This window comes from Sarcophilus harrisii, chromosome X (genome assembly GCF_902635505.1).
Source record: "Sarcophilus harrisii chromosome X, mSarHar1.11, whole genome shotgun sequence".
Lineage (NCBI taxonomy): Eukaryota > Metazoa > Chordata > Mammalia > Dasyuromorphia > Dasyuridae > Sarcophilus > Sarcophilus harrisii.
In genome coordinates, this window is record NC_045432.1 from 77,267,709 (window position 1) to 77,291,450 (window position 23,742).

The 23,742-nt window shown below is 49.2% G+C and overlaps 1 protein-coding gene across 1 annotated transcript in view; it reads left to right on the plus strand.

Moving 5' to 3' along the window:
• Positions 1 to 11,750: 11,750 nt before the first annotated feature.
• The window catches only part of DCX (doublecortin), a 41,298-nt gene continuing 29,306 nt past the window's right edge, over positions 11,751 to 23,742 (plus strand). The window contains exons 1-3 of the mRNA XM_031944452.1: positions 11,751 to 11,804; positions 13,314 to 13,698; positions 23,122 to 23,462. Coding sequence (XP_031800312.1) covers positions 13,335 to 13,698; positions 23,122 to 23,462 — 705 coding nt within the window. The 5' untranslated portion in view covers positions 11,751 to 11,804; positions 13,314 to 13,334. The remainder of the gene's footprint in view (positions 11,805 to 13,313; positions 13,699 to 23,121; positions 23,463 to 23,742) is intronic.

Genomic DNA, 23,742 nt, shown 5'->3' on the forward strand with positions numbered 1-23,742 from the left:
GACAGGGAAGAATAGATCTCAAACCCAGAGGACACTAAAGGCAAAAAGCCACCAGACGAAGCCTCAGAGGCTGATATGACCTGGTCTCTACCTCAAAAGGCTTTCTTGGAAAAATTCAAAAAGGATCTTAAAAGAGAGTTCAAAGAAAAATGGGGAAAAGAAATGAGAGCTTTGGGAAAGGAAACAGAAATTGTCTAAAAAAAAGCAACTCCTTTAAAAATACAACTGGTGAAATGGAACAAAAATACAGAAGAAAGGCACTTCTTTAAAAATAGTTTCTGGTGAAACATAAGTGTCTGAGGTAGGATTTGAAGCCAAGTCTTATCGGCTCTTAAATTCAGCATCGCACGACCTTCCATACAGAGCTTTCTAAAATTTGAAGTTGGCCAGCGAGTTTCCAGCACTTTCCCTCTTCAAATACCTTCCCCTTTTCCTACTTGCCAGATTTTTATTCTTGAGAACTTCCCATCCCTCCTGGGCTAACCTTCCCCTGTAGAATTTTCATGAATAAAGTCTTACCTGTGCTTTTTATCTGAACCCTTTGGGATCTGTTTGCTTGACATTTAGATCACGTTTCAGATTGTAACTTTTCTCTCCTCAGCACAAATTCTAGGATGAAGCAGTCACTTTTCTCTGAGGTTCCTGCAGTTTACCCTCCAGAAACATGGGTTTTTTTCCCTTTTGATGAGAATCAAATTCTCATTCACTCCTTCAGCTTTTGGAGGCAGAAATCATCATTAAAACAAAGAGTTAATTAACGGCTCTGTTTTTGCCAGAAAGAGATCTCTAGCAGACACCCAGTTAGAAGTTCCCCCTAAAGCTTTACCTGATTTGAGTGGTTTTCCAAAGTCCTCATTTACATCCTCTTTCCTTCCAGGTAAATTAGAGTATACTTCAGTGACAATAAAACATCTGTTTTTGCTTTTTTTGATCTTTGTCCAAGTACTCTCCACCATGTTTCTCCACTCTGATTTCCTCGTTATAGATCTTCTCAATATACAATGATATTCTCCTCCCCCTTTTCCTAGCCCATTCACTTTGTATAATAGCCATACAGAGCCATATTCTAGCCAAGAGTCTCGTCCCACCAAGTCTTCATGATACCTCTGAGGTAAGATTTGCCTCCTTTCACTGAGATGAAAACTTCCCTTTGCTAGGGTTAGGGACTTAACTTATGATTCCAGCGGTGCAGAAAACTCCCAGGAAATTCTATTTACCATTGCGGCACCTTTTCTGCCAGTCACTGAGAAATTTAATGATTTACCCCTAGCCAATATGTATCAAAGGTGGAACTGGAACTCAGGTCTTCTGCCTCTGAGGCTGGCTGACTCTACCCACTATACCACCCTTATAACACCAACCACCACTACAAATATGTAAATATGTATATAGGTGTATGTATGTGTGTGCGCGCATATAGCTATATCAGTCCCATTTAAAGCATTTGTGTATAGACATCTGAGGACTTGGGTTTTATTGTGTGGTTCCTTTTATGAATTTGGTCCTCTGTGAATTTCTGCTCTCTTTTACTGTTATTCTCTTTCTTATTGTATCTAGCGTGGCGGCTTTCTTCCTCCTCCCATTTCAGTTTAAAGTTTTTTTTTGATTAGATTTGCAAGATCCCAGGCATCTCCATTTGGACCAGCCCTTGTTCGATGTATCCCATTTCTATCCCAGAGACCATCATTCCTATATTTTGAGCTATGATCCAAAAATACTTACATGCCATTCTCAGACGCCATCTCCCCAAGCAGCTGTTCGCATTCCCAATCTGCCTCTCTCTCTTTCAATCAATAGTCATGATGTAATGCCATCTGTGCCCCCCCTAAGGCCTTTGCTTTCTTACTGAAGACTTTATAATCCTGGGTAATTCTTTCTAGCACCCTGCAGTCCCTTTCCACCTCAACAATGGCGGTAGTGGGCAGGAGAGCTCTAATCCTTATTGGTTTTGTAGCATCAAGGAGCAGGACTTTAACTGTTTCCACTCAAAATGTGAGAATCTTGATCTAGGTGGATAAAAGGGTAAACGTTTTCTTTTCTTTTTTAAAAAATCATATCCTCCTGTAACTAGGTTGACAGTTGATAGCCCCTGCCTTGTTTTTCATCTTTACTTTTTTCTAGATTCTATGGTGCTATTGGGGGTGGAGCAGGGTTATCAGCACAAATAAATCTGCTCTTGTATCCCAGTTTAGACGTTGGAAATGATTAAGAATTGTTTTATGGGTGAATATATTTTTGAATGTCAATAAAAATGCTGGACCCGTGAAGATATCCAGTTGGAGTTTATGAACTCGATATTTATTTTGTATTTCACATTGGGTTTGTATTCATAAAATTTGTACTTGGACAAAGTTTCTTATATTTTAAAGAAAATTTACGGTATTTTGTCTAGTTCTCTAATTTTTTCCTACTGATCAACTAAAAAATTAACATCCTCTCTCCTCCCTGGCAGTTCTTCCCGTGATAAATGGCTTTTCCAGCACTGTCTTATAAATTTCCACATATAAGTTTTTTAAGTTTACAAATAAAATGTTACATTTTTCTGTAGAGATCCAGGAGGTAAGAATCCATTTCAGGTCTTGAATCTTACAGTAACTTGGCTCCCCCAAACTCCCCTGTCTTATTGAAATAGCAGAGACTGATTGTCAATATAATAAATTAATAATCTAGCGACTGAAGCAAAATGCAAACACTACTCTTTGGATTAAAGGCAAAGCTTTGAACTCAAGACAGGAAAAACAGCCCATAATAGAGACTAAAGGCATTTGGGAGAAAGATACTTGAGGAATTGCTGATGGGATTGTTGTCATCCTCATCGTTATTTCCTCACTTCTCTCACACGTTCAAGTGTTGTAGAAAAAGTCTTCATGGTGGTAGACTCGAAGCCTTGGCAAAAATTCCTGATAATCATTTAGAGTAAGCAAATTATCCCCCGTGAAGATTTGTGCCATTTTAATTCCCAAAGACATTGTAACAGGAGACCCGCCCAGAGACTGGATAATCTGGGGATCCATTCACCATTTTTCCAAAAAATTTATATATAAGTTCCGAAAGGGATCACAGACATTCCAGGAGAATCCAGAGCCTCTGAGGCTGTATTTTCTGTTCTATAGGTTAGAGAATTAGGTTTACAAACTGAGAAGAAAAACTCTTCCTTGAGCTAAGCAGAAGTGTGTGTGTGTGTGTGTGTGTGTGTGTGTTACTTCCTCGGGAGAATAACAAAAATATGTCAGGCTCTCCATGGAATTGCTGAATTGTACTAGAACTTTGGAAGGCCAGGGAATCACCCCACGATAAAACTGTAAGAATGGGGATCACAAAATTTGAAGAGGGTTGTGAATCTTTAATATTTGTGGTGACATGATCAATTTATTATGTGGGAGTTCTGTTTTGGAGATACTGAAATTAAGATGTCTAGGGCAGCTAAGTGCTGCAGTGGCTAGAGCACCAGCTCTGAAGTCAGGAGGACCTGTGTTCAATCTGGCCTCAGATACTTAACACTTCCTAGCTGTGTGACCCTGGGCAAGTCACTTAACCCCAACTGCCTTGGCCAAAAGAAAGAAAGAAAAAGAAAAGAAATTAAGATGTCGACTGGACATCCAGATGCAAGTCTGTATATAAGCAGAGAGGTTAGGACTGAATAAATAGATGCAGGAATCATCAGTATGGAGATCATAATTAAGGACATGATTTAATTACCTATAAAGATAGGATATATGGAGAAGAGAAGTGGGCCCAGGAAAGAGCCCTGTGGAACACCCACAGTTAATGGGTGTAACTTGGATGAAGATCCAGTGAAGATTGAGAAGGAATGGCCAGACAGGTAGGAGGAAAACCAGGAGAGAGCAGTATCCCAGAAGCTTAGCGAGAAGAAAGTATCAAGAAGACAGTGATTAGTGTCGAAGGCTACAGCAAGGTCAACTCAATGCAATTAATGAATTTATTTAATTTATTAATATATTATCAATGCAATTATTAATGAAATTTAATTATCAATGCAATGGATTTATTTCTTAAGCACCTGCTCGGTGCCAGGCACGGTGCTGAGCACTGGAGATCCAAAGAAGGAAAAGACAGACAGTCGTCGCCCTCGAGGAGTTTATCAGCTAATAGAAGACAAAATACAAATGGAAGCTAGAAAAGGCAAAGAGAATGGGGGCCGTGTCCAGCAGGCCGAGCTGCAGAAGGAGAGTGGGGTGAATTGGAAAGTCCTAAAGGAAAGCCCTCCAATCAGAGGGGAGAGGAGGCTGACGGAGGGGAGAGTTAGTAACAAGGGGACTAGATGGGAAGTGATGAGCTTCTCCCGGAAGGGGCACATCGTTCCTTGGAGCTGAAGACAGAAGGTCGGGTTTAAGGGTCCGGAGGTTACAGCCAGGTGGTCCACAAGGATGAGGATCGAGCAAAGACCACTGGGTTCAGCAATGAAGAAATCCTCGGTATCTGGGGAGAGCAGTTGCTACAGCAAGGCAAGAAGAGAGTGAGAGGCGAAGATGTGAAGACCCAGATTGTAGATGCCCTTCCCAGGAGTCTGGCCACAAAGAGCAGAAGAGATCCTGGAGGATAGTGAGGATGGAAAGCTCAAGAGAAGGTAGCCGTGGGCCGCAGGAAAACGACCGGTGGACGGGAAGAGGCAGAAGAGTTTGATTTGATCCTAAATTCACAAAAGTGAAGATGATGGGGGCAGGATAATCTGCTCCGGGAAACAGGATGAAATGAAGTTGCCCTACAATCATCCTGGCTCTCTCCATTCTTCAGTCTCTCCTTATATATTCATTCCTTTCCTGTTCTTCCCAGTCCTGAAAAAGAACCCTCACTTGGCCCAGCCATTTCCTCTAAATAGCATCTTTTGTCTCTCCACCCTTTCGCGGCCAAACTCCTAGAAAGACTTGTCTATACCCCTCGTCTCCACTTTCTCTCTTTTCACTCACTTCTTAGTCCATTACCATTTGACTTCTGATCTCACTCGATTCAAACTGGCCTCTCTCAAACTTCTAAGGGTTTATCAACTGCCAGATCCCATGCCCCCCTTTTCAGCTCTCACCCTTCCCACTATCTCTACAGTATGTGACACTGTTAACCACCTCCTGGGTTTTTATTCTCAGGGGTTTTGTGACCCTTTGTTCACCTGGTTTTCTTCCTACCTGCTTCTTAGTTTCCACACCCTCCCCCAACTCTGGGTGTTCCTCAAGTCTCTATCCTGAGCTCTTTTTTCTTTTCCTTTACACTCACTTGGTGACTTCATTTCTAGCCCAGGTTTAATTAATTATGTTCTATTTACAGTATTAAGTCTCGCCTCCTTACTGAGATCTCGATGCCCGTTTCCAACTGCTAGACGTAGAAAAGCCGACGAGCCATCAACATCTCAGACTCAACACATCCAAAACTAAACTCATTATCTTTTCTCCTGGACCTACTTACTTCCCTTCCAAATTTTCCCACTTCTATCAAGGCTAGACCAGCCTTTTCATCTTCATGCTCAGTTAGACAGTTGACAAATCTCATTTCTTCTTCCACCCTATCTATCACCTCCATCCCATTTTCTCGACTCATTTTGCCACCGTCCTAATTCAGGCTTTCATCAGTACTTACGTAGAATATCAAAATAGCCTTCCAGTTGGTTACCTTGCATCTGTTCTCTCCACTCTCTAATCTGTCGTCCACACAACCACCAAAGTGATTTTCCTAGCTTAGGGCCTCGCCGCTCCCCTACTTAATAAGTTCCTAGGGCTCCCTATTGTCTTTAAGATCAAATATAAGATGCTCTGGTTCTCTTTTAAAGTCCTTTCCATCCTGGCTCCAATCAACCTTTCCAATCTTATTATGTGATATCTTGCTCACTATGGTCCAGTCTCAGAGCTCCTCCCATATGACATTTTCATATCCCATTTCTGTGCCTTTGCACTGGCCATGTCTCATCCCTCACTTCTTCCTCTGAGAACTCCTTGCTTTTAAATTTTTCCACAAACATCACCTTCTATATGAAAACTTTCCCGATTTCCCCAGCTGCTGGTGCTCCCCTCTTTTTTCTTTTGCATTTCTTGTGTCTGTATTTCATATGCAGAATGTAAGTCCCCCGAGGGCAGGACCGGCTCCTCTATTTCTGTGTCTGCAACGTCTATCTAGCTCGGTACCTGGAACATCACGACTGACAAATACCTGGGGATAGATCGACTATCGCCCGATGCCTTCTTTGCGATGCTTCCAGAACTGACCGTTTCAATAACGACATTCTCTCCAAAAAGAAAACCAATTAGCAAGCACTTCTTAAGTATCTACTATGGGCAAAGCACTGAACAAAGCGCTGGGAATACAAATAACATGGTAAAATGGCCCCTCTCTGCAAGGAGCTGCCATTCTACGAGGGATCCCAGAAGACAAAAAGAAGGCTTTTTTGCTGCTTTTTCTTGGGATGGCGGGTAAAGAAATGGGTAGAGTTGACTTTATCAGGTATTTAAAGGCAACGTGAAACATTTGTGATCTGACTTTCCTGGGCTTTTAATGAGCATGAACAAAATGACCTCCATGAAGATATGTGTAATCTAGTCAATAGCATCGGTGGTAGAGAATGAAGAGAAAGAAATCTTATGAGGCATCTGGTGAAATCCCTCAAGGCAATTCAACATATACACTGAGACTTGGTGGCTTGAGTGTGATAATATGTATAGGAAAGGATGGTAAAATATATTGAAAAACAGAGCTCAGAATCAAAAATCAAAATAGGCTAAAGGCTTGAAAACAACTCCAAATTTTCCTACCTATATAACATGGAAACTTTCATCCAGAACAGAGTCACAATTCACTGGAGATAGAGTGTTAATATAACATCACATCCACCCCACCAAAAAAAAAAAATAATAAATCGACTATATCTTTTACAGACAAGAAACAAATGGTCACTAAAATGGAAATCAGCTGTCTATGTACAGAGGAAGGAAGAAAGTCAGTCCCAAACTAGGAGAAAGAATGAAGATGAGAAGATGGCACTTGAAAGAAACTGTAAAAGTTGTAAACTGATTTATTCAAACTATTGGTATTAAAAAAAAAAAGGAAGAGAAGCCAGCGAAGACTTTCACTCTTTCCTATGGACGTTTAACTGAAATAAAGCACTTGGCACAATGAGGGGGGCAAAAGAGCCCAGAAAGCACCTCATCCAACAAACACTTGATCTCCTCGCCAAGTGGAGAACCACGGCGGCCAAGGGCAACACTGGTTTAGAACATAAACTCAATTACAAAATGGTACGGAAGAGGATGGTGGAAGATTACAAGTACTGTCACCTCATAAAATAGGAAAAAAGCGATGGAGAAAAAACCTTCGGCAGAAGGACTGGCGTGAGCCCCAGTGAAGCCCGAGAGCATTTCGAGATGAAACAGGGAAGTGAGTAAGTAACAGACAGGTGAAAAATGAACCAAACTTGCCAGCATCTTAATAGCGATCTATTTTCATCCACTACATTTGAACTCTAACATCTCAGTTCCTGATGTGCTAATGAAATGGAAAAGAGGCCTAAGAAAATGAAGTCAGGAAAGACCAGGTGGACCAAAGTACATACACACAGAAGGGATCTGTGCTGGAGGCAACACGATTTGGAAAGTGTTGAGGGATCCATTTATGAGATTTGAAAAAGGAGGTGCCGAATGATGGGAAAAAACCCCACAGATGGCATCACTGCCCAAAAGAAGAAAAGGTTACTGAGAGGTCACGACTAACCACTGACCCATATGGCTCTACTCTCATTATCTGTGCACTTTAAGAGAATGCTTTACACATGCACTAAGGACATCCTTGCTGATCACAGGAGAAGGGATCTGGTTTTCACAAATGATTTTCTACAACAGGCCACATCTTTCCAGTCCCACGACTGACTTCAAGGAAGGCATAGAGGGCACAGAAGTCCATTTGTTGTTTACCGATTATTTGTAAATCACTTAGTTTGACAGACCCAAACGCTCCCATAAAGGTTCTGCTCCAACAAAGTGGCTCTTAAACATTAATTAAACCAGGCCAGATTCCTTGTTGGAAAGAGAAAGAGACACAGAGAGAAACAGAGAGACAGAGACAAAGACAGAGAGGTGGAGGGAGACAGATACAGAAAGACAGAGAGAGAAGGGGGAGAGAGAGAGAGAGAGAGAGAGAGAGAGAGAGAGAGAGAGAGAGAGAGAGAGAGAGAGAGAGAGAGAGAGAGAGAGAGAGAGAGAAACAGAGAGAGAGAGAGAGAGAGAGAGAGAAAACGAGAACAGAATTGGCATTGGCCTACAATTGTCTATCAGTATCAGGCAACACATTAAGAAGGAAGCTGTGTGCTCCCCAAAGGGATTCTTCCCTCTGCCTATGCAAAGTCCAAATGGGAGAGGTAAGTGGCCTGGTGCTTCTGTTACTATATGACATTATACTATTGCAGTAAGCCCCAAAGACTCCAGGACTTCTTCAAGGAAATTCGTGATCACTCAGAAGAGATGAACCTGACAAACCATATGGGGAAAACCAGGTGGATGACGACTGCCTATTATTCAGAATATGACAGACAGCCGGAGAGGCAATCTATTGAATTCAAATAGCAATACATCCTATTTTCTGCCCCTTCTACCACTAATCTACCTTTCCCTATATATTTGATCCTTCCTTACTACAAATATTCTTATGTTTCCCTCCTTTGATCCAAGCATCTCCACTAGCTCTTGTCCCGTATCTCTCCTCGTTCATGAGCAAACTCCTGAAGAGAGCTCTCCTCCATTGCTTCTCTTCTCATCTTCTTCTAAACTGCCTGTGGCCTGGCTTCCTACCTCATCGTCCAGTTCAAAAGGCTCTCTCTAGACACCAATGATCTCTTCTTTGTCAAAGCTACCTTTTCTCAATCTTTCTCTTGGCCTCTGTGCTGCCTTTAATGCTCTTCTTCACATTTCTCCGCTCTGTTTTTGTGCCATTGCTCTCTTCTATTTCTCTAACCGACCACTCTAACTCATCCTCCTTTGGTGTCTATCTGGTCACCCAGAACTCCCATGTGGCTTCCAGAAGCTGTAGCATAGACAGCAGCCACACCCGAGTAAAAACCATGTTGACAGACAGACAACCCGAGGTGATGGTAACCAACAGGGCTCATACTCCGTCGGTGAATTAGGGGCACATCGGCCACAACAAGCATATGAAGACTTGACCTCAGTGGAATGGGTCGATCAGGACAATTTGTTCCAGTAACCATGAAGGCATCGTTATCCTCCTATTACCCAGGTTCACAACCTAAGGATTATTCCCTCACACCTGGATTATGACAATGGCCACAAGTTCCTTTTCATTCCAGTTCAAGCTTTACTCAGCAAAGTGATTTTCCTAAAGGGGGATCCAATTACATCACACACACACACACACACACACACACACACACACACACACACATTCTCACTCAATGAAGTCCAGTGGCTCATCTCTTTCACTTTTCATTAACATGGCCCCTTTCTATTTTTCCCTACTCTTGCCTGGTGATACTGGCCTGACTGTTCCCTTCACAAGACCCTCCATCTGTTGGCTCTGAGCATTTTCACCAACTGGGTTCCATTACTAGATTTCTCCCTTCTCATCTTGGCCTCCGGCTTCCTTCAAGTCTCAGCTAAAGTCTTACCCAATCCTGCTTAATGTTATCATCTTCCCTCCAAGGTTATCTCCACTGTTTCCTGTCTATATCTTGTTTGGACATAGCTGTTTGCATCTAGTCTCCTCCCTTAGCCTGTGAAGGCAGGGATTGTCTCTTTCTGATCCTTGTGTCTTCAGCACTTAGCACAGGGCCGTTCAGACAGTGCTTAATGATTGCTTGCCGACTGCCTGACCGGACATGCGCTGCAGATATACGATGAGTTTGGGCCAGAATCGTGCCCGGGGAAAAGGCAGCAGATTCAGTTGCAGTTGGGAAACTGTGCACATCTTACCATAATACCAAGCTGCGTCTGGGCACCAAAATCTACCTCACCGTTCAGTTCAAAAGGCTCTCTCTAGGCACCAATAATCTCTTCTTTGTCAAAGCTTTGACAGCTAGGAATCTCTGATGTCTCTCTATGGCCACCAGTCTTGGAACATCAACGGCTCCAAAGAATCCCAACTACAGTTGGTCCAAGGGGCAACGGAGGAAGCCACCAGGGAATCGAACCAAATCGTTCGTGTTCCCAAGTCACAAGAAGTGGCGTGAATGGAATAATGCAGAGTGCAAAAGGAGAAGAGCCTTCACGGAATAAGGAGCAAGGAGAAAGAGATGGACAGCTCCAGTGCTGCCCGAGTGCCCAGGGCCCATCATCAGACCCAGAGGAAAGCCCCAGCACTTTCAGTAGACGCTCTGGCGAGATTTCTGAGAGGGAATGGATGACATATACAGTCTCCTTGGAGAGCTAGACTTGATATTAGGCAGATTTGGCTTCAAAGCCCACCTTTGACAGTAGCTCTGGGCCAGTCACTTGATTTCTCTAAAAGGCAACGACGTGTCTAGTTTTGTAAACTAGTTCTCTGGTCTGTGAAATGGAGACGACGTCTCACTTACCCATCCAATTCCACCTCAGCTGTCTCAGGTGACTTAAGGCAGTCCTGCTTTTACCTGTGGGCCTGTGTGGGGACCTCTGCCTCCTTCCCTGAAATGTGAAAGAGGTAGACGAAATAGTCTTCAGAAATCTAGAATGCCAAGCGTTTCCTAAAGTCTCTCCTCGGCTGTTTTTTGCACCCAGGGCTCCCGTGGCCTCTCACAAAGAAAAGCCCTTCCTCCCACTTTCAGGAAGACTGGATTGGGGCCCTTTTATCCGCAGAGCTCAGGGCCTCAAGATCAGCTTCCCTTGGGCTCTCCTGCCCACTTCCACTCTCCACTCTTCAGGAGAGTCTTGGCCCCCAGAGGAGCAAGGGATGGAGTGTGTCCTGGCAGGATTTTTTCTTGCCACTGGAACAGGCTGACGTCCCGGGGACCTGGAATTCGAGCCTGCCCATGGCTCCCATTCATGCAGCTAGGAGAGACAAAGCCGGGAGCTCTTTGTCTTCCAAGCTCCAACCCCGGTCTCCCGGCCCGGGCTCGGGACGCTTTCTGCCATACTTTCTTGTCTGGGCTGTGACTACCCGGGGAACCCCCTCCACCGATGTGTTGGCCAGCGAGGGGATTTGTGGGAAAAGGTCATGGATGCCATGTACCCCATCCCTACCCCCAGCCGCCAGCTCCTTTCCCAGTCTCTTTCCCACCCTGCCCAGTGGGACAGTCACTCCATGCTCTGGTCTCTTTCCTACTCCCCTTTCTCTGCTCCCCTGTCATACAGCCCACCGGCCAGCCGCAGGGGCGGTCCGGTCTCCACTCTCTAACTGGGACCCCCAAGATCCCGAGCAGAGCTTTGGGGCAGCTCTGCTTGGCCGAATTTGGGGTGAGGGGCGGCAGCCTCCCACCCGAGGCGGATTAAGCCGGGGACGTTTGTCCGGCCCGGGCCACCCCCTCTCTAGGACTCTCCTCGACCTTCCTCCCCCCAGCCTCGGGGTCAGAACTGTGAACCCCTCGCATTGACCAAGGCTTGAAAAAGCCAAGCTCTCGTGGCTATTAAGTGCTCCAACTTGAGTGGGAGTGGGTCTCTCTCTGGCCAGCCGCCCCTGGGGAAAAAGAAGGCAGGATGTGATTAAGGGGTGGGGGAGGGGAGGCTCGGTGGGCCCCAGTTAGTTCCTGGGGAGCAGTCGGGCAAGGCACTAGGACCTAGAAGGCATCTCTCCACCCTGGCAGGAATTCCTTGCTCGGAGCTCAGACAACAAAGGCAGAGGGTTTCTTTCTCTCAGCATCTCCACCCAGCAGCCCAGCCCTGGTGAGTGCGGCTCCGGCGTTCGGCGTGCGGCGGGTGCCGAGCCGATGTCCGAGGGGGGAAACACGAGGCGAAAGGCTCCGGGGCTCTGGGGCCGCGCCGTCCCGCCCGCCCGTCCCCTCGGGTCCCCCCGTCCCTCCGTCCCCCCCGGGGGGCTCCCCCCTTCCCCTTCCATTCTGTCGGGCTCAGGCCCCCCCAGTTTCTACCTGGGATTTTCTGGTGGAAAAAGTGAGTTGCCTTGTCCTTTGTTTGTAGCGCGCGCGGAGGTGGGACGCGAGTTTAAGTGGATGAGTAAAAGGGGGGAAGGGGAAGTGGGGGGCAGCAGATGTGGGGGGCGAGGTCCCCGAGGAGTAGGGAGGATGGGGGGGTCTCTCGCCTTGTGACGGGCCGGAGGGGTGTGGGGAGACAATGCTAAGCGCCCCCTCCCTTCTCGCCGGGTTATTGGGATTGGGTGCAACCGGGACCCCACATGCCGACCCCCGACCCCCTCCCCAGTCCCCAGGGCTCCGTGAGCAGCCCAGCTCCGGCCCCTACCCCCCCTCCCCTTTCTCCTGGCCTCCAAGAAGGTGTGAAGAGGCCAGCCTTTGCTAGGGCCTGGGGGGGAGGAGGGGTTCTGGGGAGGTTTGGGGGGGGGGTGTAGACCCTGGCTTTGCCCAAAGAGGGAGGGGGGAGGGAGGGATCCGAAGGCAGATCTCCATCGCTCAGCCCCGCTTACTACTTGGCGCCCAGAACAATGAAAGGTGTGCACTCCTTGCTTCCCGGGGCTCCGCGCTCGGGGCAGCGACGCTTCCCACAGAAATCCCTTCAGCCCAAGCCGCACAGCAGCCAGGGGGTAGCTTTTGCCAGGGGGTAGCTTTTGCCAGGGGGTAGCTTTTGCCAGGGGGTAGCTGTTGACAGTGGGGCTCCCAACCTGCCCCCAGCCCCGTCCCCGGCCGTCAACTGGAAATGTCAGTGGGATGTAGAATTGACAGGCAGACCAGGGGGAGAGGGTGTGCCCAGCCCACCAGCACAAAGGCCCGGCCTGTTCTCCAAGGACTGTCCCTTTTCCAGGCAGATCTGCTCACATCCTGGGGGAGCACGCCATGAATAGCATTGGGGGGGGGAGAAAGGAGGGCGTCCTCTGAGAGAGCGCTTCCTCCACTGGAGACAAGGGACCCTTCTGTTCGAGGAAACTGAGCTGGGGGTGTGGATTACTTTACAGCTGTTAGTGGGGGTGGGGCCCTGAACATCTGCCCGGAATTTCAACTTGATATGAGCCACTTGCCAGGAAGATCGGGGCTTTGAGCAGCTTCTCTCTCCTTGAAACGCTGTCCAAGGGGGTACCCGACCTTCCTCCCTGCCCAGAGAGCTCTTGAAAGAGCCAGGAAGAAGAGCAAGCCAGGGGCCCCGGGCAAAGATCTCTTCCTGGAGTTGGGTCCTGGGCCTGACTAACACTCACACCTTTCCCTCTCTCCTCTTGCTTGGTTTTCCCTTCCCCTTTCTTCCTCCCCCCACCCACTCTGTCCGCCTCAGGTCTCGGAGGTCCACCACAATATGGAACTGGATTTTGGACACTTTGACGAAAGAGACAAAGCATCCAGGAACATGCGAGGGTCCCGGCTGAATGGGCTTCCCAGCCCTACCCACAGCGCCCACTGCAGCTTCTACCGGACCCGGACCTTGCAGGCTCTGAGCAACGAGAAGAAGGCCAAGAAGGTCCGCTTCTACCGGAACGGTGACCGCTACTTCAAGGGTATCGTGTACGCCGTGTCCACCGACCGCTTCCGCAGCTTCGACGCCTTGCTGGCCGACCTGACCCGCTCCCTCTCCGACAACATCAACCTCCCCCAGGGAGTGCGCTACATCTACACTATCGATGGAGGACGCAAGATCGGGAGCATGGACGAGCTGGAGGAAGGTAACGCGGCTGTCCCGGGGATCAGGGCAAAAGGTCAAATGATCCTAGATCTAGAGCTGAAAGGGAACTCGGTGGTCATCTAGGCCAGCTCCCCCATTTTGCAGAGAGGGAAACTGAGGCCCAAAGAAAGGAAGGGACCCGCTTAAGGTCACATAGCCACTAAGTAACAGAGACAAGTTTGGAACTGAGTTCCCGGGACTCCAGTCTTCTTTCCAGTAGGCCGTGACGCTTGGGTCACGGTATTTAGTGGGAAATGATCCTTGGGGTTGAGGTTCTATTTCTTCAGAAGGCCTTGGAGAAATCCGGGTGATCCAATGGGAGGTCTGTCCATGGATCGATGCCGTGGGCATCCGTGGTATTCTCTTCGTACCCACAACCTAGGCTGGGGCTCTTAAGTGTCAGAGGTGTCTCATTATGGGACGGACTGCCTCAGGAGCCAGAAAGATGGCCTTTAAGCAGAAGTGAGATGACCATTTATAGAGGATGTTATAAAGGTGACCACTTCGGGCAGTCATCTTTTGACTGGTCTAAATGACATCTAAACTCCTTTTCAGCTCTGGAGTTCCAAGGGTCTGGGAAGAGCGGGTGGCAGGGATGAGACATGCAAAGCACCAAAGTGTTAGTGTGCCCAGGTCCCCTTTAACTCCCATGGGTGCCATCTTAGGCTCAATTATAGCTCAATGGAAGCAGATCTTGGGATGGGTTATCAGAGGGTCATGCTCTCAAATGAGGGGTCACTTCTCAGCCTCCAGTGGTCCAGCTCTCACCTAAGCCCCTTCTTGTCCCGTGGGACTCTTGTTCAGAATCCTCATCCAGTATGTGAGAACCCTTGCTGTGGACCTCTTAGCATCCTGTGGGCACCGGTGCCATTCTCAGTGTGTCTGTCAGTTATTTCTCCCTCCGGCCACACGAGCTACCCACCTCCCTTTCCGGCCCTAGCTCCCTTTGTGTGACTTTTCGGAGGGCGTCCGTTCCTGGTTGTAAGTTGCAGGCTATTAACTCACTCTCCCCCATCATGGCTCTCTATGCCTTTTGAGTGACCCATAATTCTGAGTCTTTAGTGAGCCTGGGAGCGTTCTGGGGTTTGGAGCAGCCACCATATGGCATCTTGGAAAGAATGTTGGTACTAAAAAAGATTTTCTGGTTTTAGGACAAAGCTCGGGCTCGTTGAAAGTGTTATTTAATGCCCCGCTTGTAACCGATCTCCCTCTTCCTCTACCTCTGGACTTAGCTGTCTGCATATGTGCAGGCGCAGTCCACTTCCCGGCTGCGGGCTGGCTCTCTGCTCACTTATAGCTTATAAAAAGCCCCCTCAGGGCGTGTCCCCGAAGCCGATGTGCTATATCCAGCCTTTAGAAATGCCAGCCAAAGCCCTGGCTATGCCCGGCATTTCACTGAGCCTGCTCCCACTAAGACGGGCCCTCATGCACCTGACCCCCGCCAGCTGAACGCTCCTTGGAATTCGGGGCTTTGCCCGAGAGCACATTTTGATGGCTCTGGACAGCTTGCGTTTCCAACTGGCCAAGACAGGCAGGCGGCCCCACCCGCCCGCCCCAAAATGGGAAATGCCGGGTTTACCTTCGAATGAGACTCCCTCGGTTCCAAAGTTTCCTTTGTGACCATCTGAGGAGACGATTCAATTCAACGATCAATCAGTGAGTATCCATTAATCATCTACCATATGCCGGACAGCGTCCCGGGCGCTGGATCTGCCAGACAAAGAAGGAAATAAGCTAGACTCCCAAGGATCTTGTAGCCCGATGGGAAAGACAACGAGCGCATGTAGAAAGCTATGTAGCACGGCGACATAAAGGGAATAAATGGAAAACATATTCAAAGTAGTGAAATAGAAGGCAGTTTGAGAGGAAAAGTGAAGGGGGAGGTGGAGAGCTTCATTCCGAGGACGATACTTGAGCTTTGTCTTAAAGAAAGAAAGGGATGCTGTGCGGCCAGCTTGTGTAGGACTTTCAAAGCCGAATGGAGGAATTGCTATTTTATCCTAGAAGCAAAAGGAAGCCACTGGAGTTGAGTAGGAGAGGCTCGTCTTCAGATTTGTTCTTAAGGAAAATCATCTCGGTCGTAGTGAGGAGGGTGGAGTGGAACAGGGGGATACTTAGGAGGCCGTTGCAGTAATTTAGGGGAGAAGTGATGGTAGCTCTATGAATGCAGAGAAGGGGTTGGATTGAGAGACATTGCCAAGGTAGAAAGGGAAAGATCAGGAAGATGATGAGGTAGGGGAGGTGGGAGACAGAAGGATCCCAGGATAATGCTGAGATTATGAGGAAAGATGCTCGTGCCTTTGACAAAAATGGGAGAGTTTAGAAGAGGGGAGAGTGGGAGGGGAGGAAGACCCACGTTGAGTTTAAGAGGTCTCTGGGGCATCTGGTTGGGAACGCCCGATGGGCGTTTGGCGATGTGGGACTGAAGTTCAAGGGAGAGATGGGGATGAGGTATATAGGGACATGGGGAGGCATCTGCAGCAAGATGATAGCTAAACTCATGGCAGCCGAGGGGGTTACCGAGAGAGAAAACGTAGAGGGAGAAGAGGGGACACCATAGAAACCGTGGTAACACCCACATTTAGGGAGCGAGATGGGGATGGTGAGCCGGCAAAGGAGAATGACAAGGAGCTTCAGATTAGGAGGCTGAGAGGCCAGAAATAGGGACTGAGAAAAGATGCCCAGGTTTGCCATTTAAGAAATCATTGGCAACTTTGGAAAGAGCAGTTGCAGGCGAGTAAAAACCAGATTTCTGAGGGTTGAAGAGTCAGTGAGAGGAGAAAAAGTAAAGTGTAAATACTTTTTTTTCCCAAGCAGATTAATTGGGGGATGGAGGAGTGACATAGCATGATGGCTTAAGGGATGTCAGTAGAGTGAATATAGATTTTTAAGATGGGAGAGAGTGGGGCGTATTTGAGAGCCCCGGGGAAGAAAACAGTTCTTAGGGGGAGGTTGAAGATTTGGGGAAGAAGGGATGATTGAGGAAGAGATCTGCTAGAACAGAGGGGAGGGTACGGGGATTTAAGAAATATATGGGATTTGGAAAAGAGAAGGGTGAGCTCTTTGTTAGAGGGGGGCAAGGAAGAAAGACGGGGAGACAGAGCTAAAGGATTCAGAGACAAAGGGAATGGGAGAAGAAAAAAGTCAAGACAAATGACTTCATTTTGGGGGATAAAGTGTCAGCTAAGAAAGAGAGGAGGAGGTAGGAGAGGGGCTTGAAGAAAGAAAAGAAGGCTTCAAATAGCTTCTGTGGGCCGGGAGAGGGGGGATCAACTAGTGAGAAATAAAAGGACCGCCTTGCTGCAGTCAAGGCCCACGTGAAGCTGGACAGCATCCTGAAGCTAGATTTGGTACTGGACACGGTCAGCATGGCGGTGGGACTCCCTCCGGCTCCCCTCGGTAATTTAAGTAGCGGCAGACAAGGCCGCTGGCGAGAGGACTGAGATTTGGCAAGAAAAGAAGGGAAACAGGACAAGAGGGCGGGAGGTTCAAGAGGAGGGGATTTAAGTACCTACTAGGTACAGGGTATTGTATCCTTTCCCAGGGGATACCGAGGTAGAAAATGGCAGCTGTTGCCCTCGAGAAACTTATAGCCCACTGGAAAGAGACACTTAACACTTCCTAGTTGTGTCACCCTGGGCAAGTCACTTAACCCCAATTGCCTCAGGGTAAAAAAGATATAGACCTAGATAAATAAATACAAGGGAGGATGAGAGAAATAGAAAGCATGGTGCAAAGTAGCAGGTGTAAATTTGAGGAGGGAGATATCAGGGAGGAAGTGGCTCCTGAACCTTGATCTTCAACAAGCAGAAGGGGGGGGGGGTGGTGGTGCAAGGAAGAGTATTCTAAGTATGTAGAGCAGTGTGGCTGATAGACAGGACAAGATTAGGGAACCAAGTGCAGTCCAGCTTGGCACAAATGTAAACTAAATGCTAGGGAATAGTTGAAGAGGAGGCTGGAAAGGTCAATTATAGAAGGCCTTGAATGCTGGACCAAGAAGCACAGACTTTACTCACTAGGCAGGTGAGAAGCACTGCAAGTTTTTTGAGTCCGGGGCTAATGTGATCAGAGCTGGAAGTTTCCAAGACTTGGCGGGAGTGGGGCGGTGGTAGGAAGGAGAGGAGCTAGTCCAGCTTCAGCAGTAGGTCCTTAGGAACCAGTTGGGAGCCTTGCTTTTAAACCAGGATTGCCCTTTATCCTACGTGGGCTTCAAGGGGAACCTACTGAGCAGTGGGATTTCCAAGAAGCCACCAGGGCCTAGCCCAATACCCCCCTGGAACCTCCTTGTCATTGGTCTTAAAGCTGAAGTCCTGACCTGCTAGGTGACTGGCAGCAAATGTCTGAGTTCAGTGATCGTGTGGAGGGAGTGGCCGTCCTGGTCATCGAAGGATAGGGGTCACTCTCGGGAAGGGTCGAGCAGGAACCCGGGGCCTGGCCATCGAGAGCCACTCACTTGCTGAGGTAGCTCCCAACTGCCCAACGGGGTAACGAGCCGCACCTTGTGACTCAGTCTCCGTGCCTTGAAATCCGTTCCATACTTGGGATACTCAAAGCCACTCCACTCCTTTATGTGCCGGCTGAGGCCTCCGGAAGGCTCCTTTGCTGGGAAGGGCGGCCCCAAAGGAAGGTTACCATCAGTAGCGGGACTTTAGCCAGCACTTCCTCGGGCCTGCAATGGCGGGAACGTTGTATGGTTTCATTAACTGGCAGAAGCATCTCTTTTGTCAAACGCCCCGCTCTGGACCCAACGGAGTGGCGGCGAGGGAGGGCGGAGCGCTCGTTATTCAGGGTGAAGAACTGCGGCTGAATGCCAGTGGGAAAAGGTCACAACGTGGTCCCTTGGCACCGGGTGGATTGGCTCCTTTCTCTGCTCCCTTATTCCCAGTTGCTATAGAGCCTCCTGAAGAGTCCCTTCCTCTCAAGCGAATCTCCTTGAGTTTGAATGGGATCTGTTCAATGGTTTCCCAATACCCACGAGCCATTGTTGGGCCCACGGCTGGCTCATTCTGCTGCTAAAACATGAGATGTCTAGAGGTCAAGGGTATCCTAATCCCTAAGGCTTCTGTAGTCACGGGAAAAGCTAACAGAGCCCACTAGGCTACTTCAGTTAGAGAGAATGAGCAGTGCTCTTTCTCTGCCATTTCATTGGGTTCGTGGAGATCACTGATGTGATTGTGTGGTCATGTGAAGACTCACATAACAGGGTCCATGCTGTAGTTACTGTACCCCAAGGAGCTCCCCGCCACGCCACCTTGTGTAGGGACCGCGAATGCTAGCGGGGAGGGCCAGTAAGCATAGGCTGGAAGGCAGGAATACTTGCAGCCTGGTACAAATGGGACTTTTGAATGTCTGTAGGCTTCTCAGAGCTTTGATGTGGGGAATAGAATACATTTGGGAAGTTGGACTTTGGATATTCATTCCTGATTCCATGATAACTAGATTCCTTCTTTTTAAAAATCTATTGTGGGGCAGCTGGGTGGTTCAGTGGATAGAGCACCAGCCCTGAAGTCAAAGGGCCCGAGTTCAAATCTGGTCTCAGACACTTAACACTTCCTAGTTGTGTGACCCTGAGCAAGTCACTTAACCCCAATGATCTCAGGAAAAAAAAGTCTTGTACTATGGCACAGTGGATAGAGCACCAGCCCCAAAGTCAGGAGACCTGAGTTCAAATCTGACTTCACGCCTTAGGCAAATCACTTAATTCCAATTGCCTCAGCAAATAAAAAAATCTCTTTCTCTGGTATCCAAACACTGGCCGTCCTAAACTTCCGAGCTGGAACAGGTTGTACCTTGTTCAATGAGGCACAGTCTTCAGGGAGCAATCTCTCCAGTAAGCACTTAGTGCCTGCTATGAGCCACACACTGGGAGGTTGGAAGAACACACAAACAGGCCCTCCCATTCTACTGATTAAAACTCCCCTCCCTGACCCCCAGTCCAAGTTATTCCCAATTCGAACTGCCTGCCCAGCACCTCCATCCAGATATCCCAGATACCCCGGGCTCAGCAGTTCCAGATAAACTCATCTCCCCGATACCAGGCCCTCCTGCAGACTTCCCTGTTTCTGTCACCGTCACTATCCCCACATTAAGCCAGAAGCAAACCACAGTCATCGATGACTCTCCTTTTCCTTCTCCCCTACATCCAATCAGCTGCCGGTCCAGATGATTCGACCTGTGCAGAACATCTCTCAAATCCGGCTCCTCCTGCCCACTCCCAGCCCCCACCCAGAAGCAGGCTCTGGTCACCTCACACCTTTCCTGTCACAGTCGTCTCCTGATTGGTCTCCCTGCTTCTCGTCTCTCTCACTCTGGTCCGGTCCATCCCTCACACCCAAATCTGCCCGTGCCCTGTCCCCACATCATTAAATGTCAGTGATCCCCCTGGTTTCCCACAAAAAGCCAGACTCCTTAGCTTAACGTTCCAGGCCTTCCTTTATATCCTGACTCTACCCCACCTCATTGGACATTATTTCCTTTCACACACTCTGTATTGCCACCAAACCGGATGACTCACTGCCCCCTTCATTTGCTCTCCTGCCTCACACCATCTCAGCTGCACAAGCCCGTGATTGCTCCCCGTTGGACTCCCTCTCTGCCTCCCTGGCTCCGCTTGGGAGCCACCTCCTCCATGAGGGTTTCTGGGACTGTCCCCTCCTCCAGCCGAAAGGGATCTCTCTCCCTCAGGAAATTTTTACCAAGTACGCTTTCCGGATCCCATGTTTACCTTCATCACACCCTATTCTGTATGGTACTTACTTATAGACTCATACCCCCACCCTATTAGACCGTGATCTCTTTGTAGGCAAAGACTGGAAAGTTTTCCATCTTCGAGGCCCCACTACTTAGCAAAGAACCCTATACATCAAAGGTGCTTAATAAATACTCACCATTCAATTCAGCTAACTTGAAAGCTTCACAGCCATTTGGCCAGCGGTCCCTTCTCTCGTCTCCCTGCCGAAGCGATCCTCGGACCCAAAGAACCGGGGTATCGCTAACCAGTTACGGGATCCCTGATGGGCCATTTGGCTGCTCTGGGCCTCCCAAGTGAGATCAGAAGGTAACTGATGGGAAAACCATTTGGCCTTCCTGGTGATGCTGTTGTCAGTGGATCACTAAGAGCAGGACCTGGCCGTGGAGCCGCCGCTGGGTGTTGGTGGGTAATGATGGCTGAGAAGAGACCTCTCCAGCACTGGGGAGAGGGGCTAAAACGAGACCCGTCAGGTAGGCAGGTTCTAGAGGTTCATGGGAATGGAGTGTCCAAAGGAGGGTGACCAGGGGGTTAGGACACACGAGGATGAGTTGGAGGCACTGGGGATGCTTGGTCTGGACCAAAGACTGTGTGTGTGTGTGTGTGTGTGTGTGTGCATTTGCCCCTCTGGGCCATATTTACAGACCTGTCCAGACAGGATGGCACTGACTGCCCCCACTGCTCCTAAAGGCACTGAGTCATATCCCCCGGCAGGCCTCTTTTTTCCACCCAGTTGAGGCCCATTACACTCTTGGGCAGCTTCCATCTGCTGAGACAGGCCATACCCACAGATATCTGAGACGCACATGTGGGTAATGGAGATGATTATTTAATAAAAGGCAAGATACGTGTGTCTCTGTATGTGTTCCTATGTGCTGCGGACAAGGGGACTGGAAAACCTCAGAGATGGGAGGCGGCTTTGGAAGCAAGCGGGTCCAACACGAGCAGGGATTCCCTGCCAAGAGATCACGCCCTCCAGAGTCCATGGACACACACACACACACACACACACACACACACACAATCTTTTGTCCGGGAACAGCATCCCTGGTGCCTACAACCAACCCTCATGCGTCTTCATCCCCTGGTCACCTCCTTTGGACACCCCATCTTGTCAGCCTCCTAACTGAACTGGGACATCCCAGAGTTTGGATCAAAAATGGCCCCCAGCCAGCCCTTCCCCTTCTTACCTTTCCTACTGCCATCTTCTGACCGGGCTTCCTCTCTCCTGGTGAACTCTGGGACTCTGCTTAACAACCTCCTCCCCAGGGGCCCATTTCCTGCCAGCTGTGGCCAGATGGGAAACAGCTGTGGAAAGGTGTAGCTGGCTTCTTCGAGCCATGCCTTCACAGAGAGCTCAAGCTGGGAGGCCCTCTTTGGTCCCCATCCGATGGCCGCTTCCCCGGCCTGAGCCAAGACCAAGGGAGGCCTCTTCAGGTGGGTGGCTCTTCCCCCTTCCTGCGGCAGCCCCCTCTGGCAGAACACCTCCTAAAGACTCTCCCAGGGAAGGGAGTTACGTTCTTTCCAAGGGCCGGGCCAAGAGGGGAAGGAGGGCAGCCCAACCGGGGGCAAGTGCCCAAGACAAGCTTGGCCCGACTTTGCCCAGTTCCGCTAAAAGTAGTCGGCACCATTTGCTGCAGCAGCCACTGCTACCCCTGTAGGTCCTGGGAGTAGCTTTAGGGTGCTGAGAGCCGGAGGGCTCTCTCCCTATGTCCAGGTCACCCACCAAGGGCCCCAGGCCCAAAGCAGCAAAGCAAGTGCCCTTCCCAAGCAGACTTGAGCACCAGTTAAATCTCCACCTCACTGCGTAGCAGGCAGACTCCCCAACGTGCAGTCAGTCTCTGTCATAGAGGCCACAGAAGGAGCAGAACTGAGGGGCAATAAGAGAACAGAGGATGGCACTCACCTATGTCTTATTCCATCCAAGCACAACTTCTGTGGGTGAAAGGGAATAAACCATTCCTACAGTGCCCACTTTGTGCCAGGTCCTAGGCTAAGTACTCATGGATTCTCACCAAACCCTGCAAGGTGGTGCTTTTATTATTATCCCCATTTTTACAGTTGAGGAAATTGAGGTAATTGAGGAGTCCCCAGGGATGTGTAACTGGCAGACATTCAAAGGCACTGAACTGAGAGCTTCCTGATTTCCAATTCAGAGCTCCATAGACTACACCCTTAGTTGCCTCTAATTCCAGTGGTAGTAAGGGAGATGTCTTCCTCCCTCCCTCTTTCCTTCTCTCCATCTTTCCCCCAAGTCCTTCCTCCCTCTTTCTCCCCATCCCTTTCTTCCCTCCTAATCTCTTTGCTCTCGCTTCTCCCATCTATCCCTGCTTCTTCATCTCCTTCCCTTTAGCCTTCCCTCCATCCCTGCTCCTTTATCTCCCTCCTTCCAGCCCTCTCTTTCCTTCCTCCTTTTCATTCCTTCTTCCCTTACTCCCTCCATCCATCCTCCCTCCTCTTTCCCATCCCTCCTGGGCCACGGTTTTTGGCCACACTCAAACCGCGTTTAGCCGGTGACCTTTGCCCAGCATTCGGCCAACATCTCTAGCAAAAGATGAGTCTTGAGGGGCGGACTGCCTTAAGATTCCCCTTTGGGGCCAGTTAGCCAGGGCCCTGAAAGGTCGGACTGCGTGATCGCAGCCATGGCTCGCTCTGACCTCCCGCTTTTCCCTCCAGGTGAAAGCTACGTGTGCTCCTCAGACAATTTCTTCAAGAAGGTGGAGTACGCCAAGAACGCCAACCCCAACTGGTCGGTCAACGTGAAGACCTCGGCCAATCTGAAAGCCCCCCAGTCCCTGGCCAGCAGCCACAGCGCCCAGGCCAGGGAGAACAAGGACTTTGTTCGGCCCAAGCTGGTGACCATCATCCGCAGCGGGGTGAAGCCTCGCAAAGCCGTGCGGGTGCTCCTGAACAAGAAGACGGCCCACTCCTTCGAGCAGGTGCTCACCGACATCACCGAAGCCATCAAGCTGGAGACGGGGGTGGTCAAAAAGCTGTACACTCTGGATGGGAAGCAGGTAGGTGCCCGGGCTCAGAAGCCCCCTTCCCCCCATCTCGTCACGGCCCCTAAGGAAACTCCAGCACCGTCTCTCACGCACCCCAAGACCATGAGCTATACAGGCCGTGGAAGGGAGAGGTTGGCTGGCCAAGCTCAGAGGTCTGGGAGCTCCAGTCTGGGTCCTGGCGGCAAGTTCCCATGGCCCCATTTTCCTCAGTCTGGTCCTAGATTTAAATCTGCAAAGGTCCTCAAAGGTCATCTCATCCCCCCATAGAGCGTTTGGGTCGTCCACAATGGCA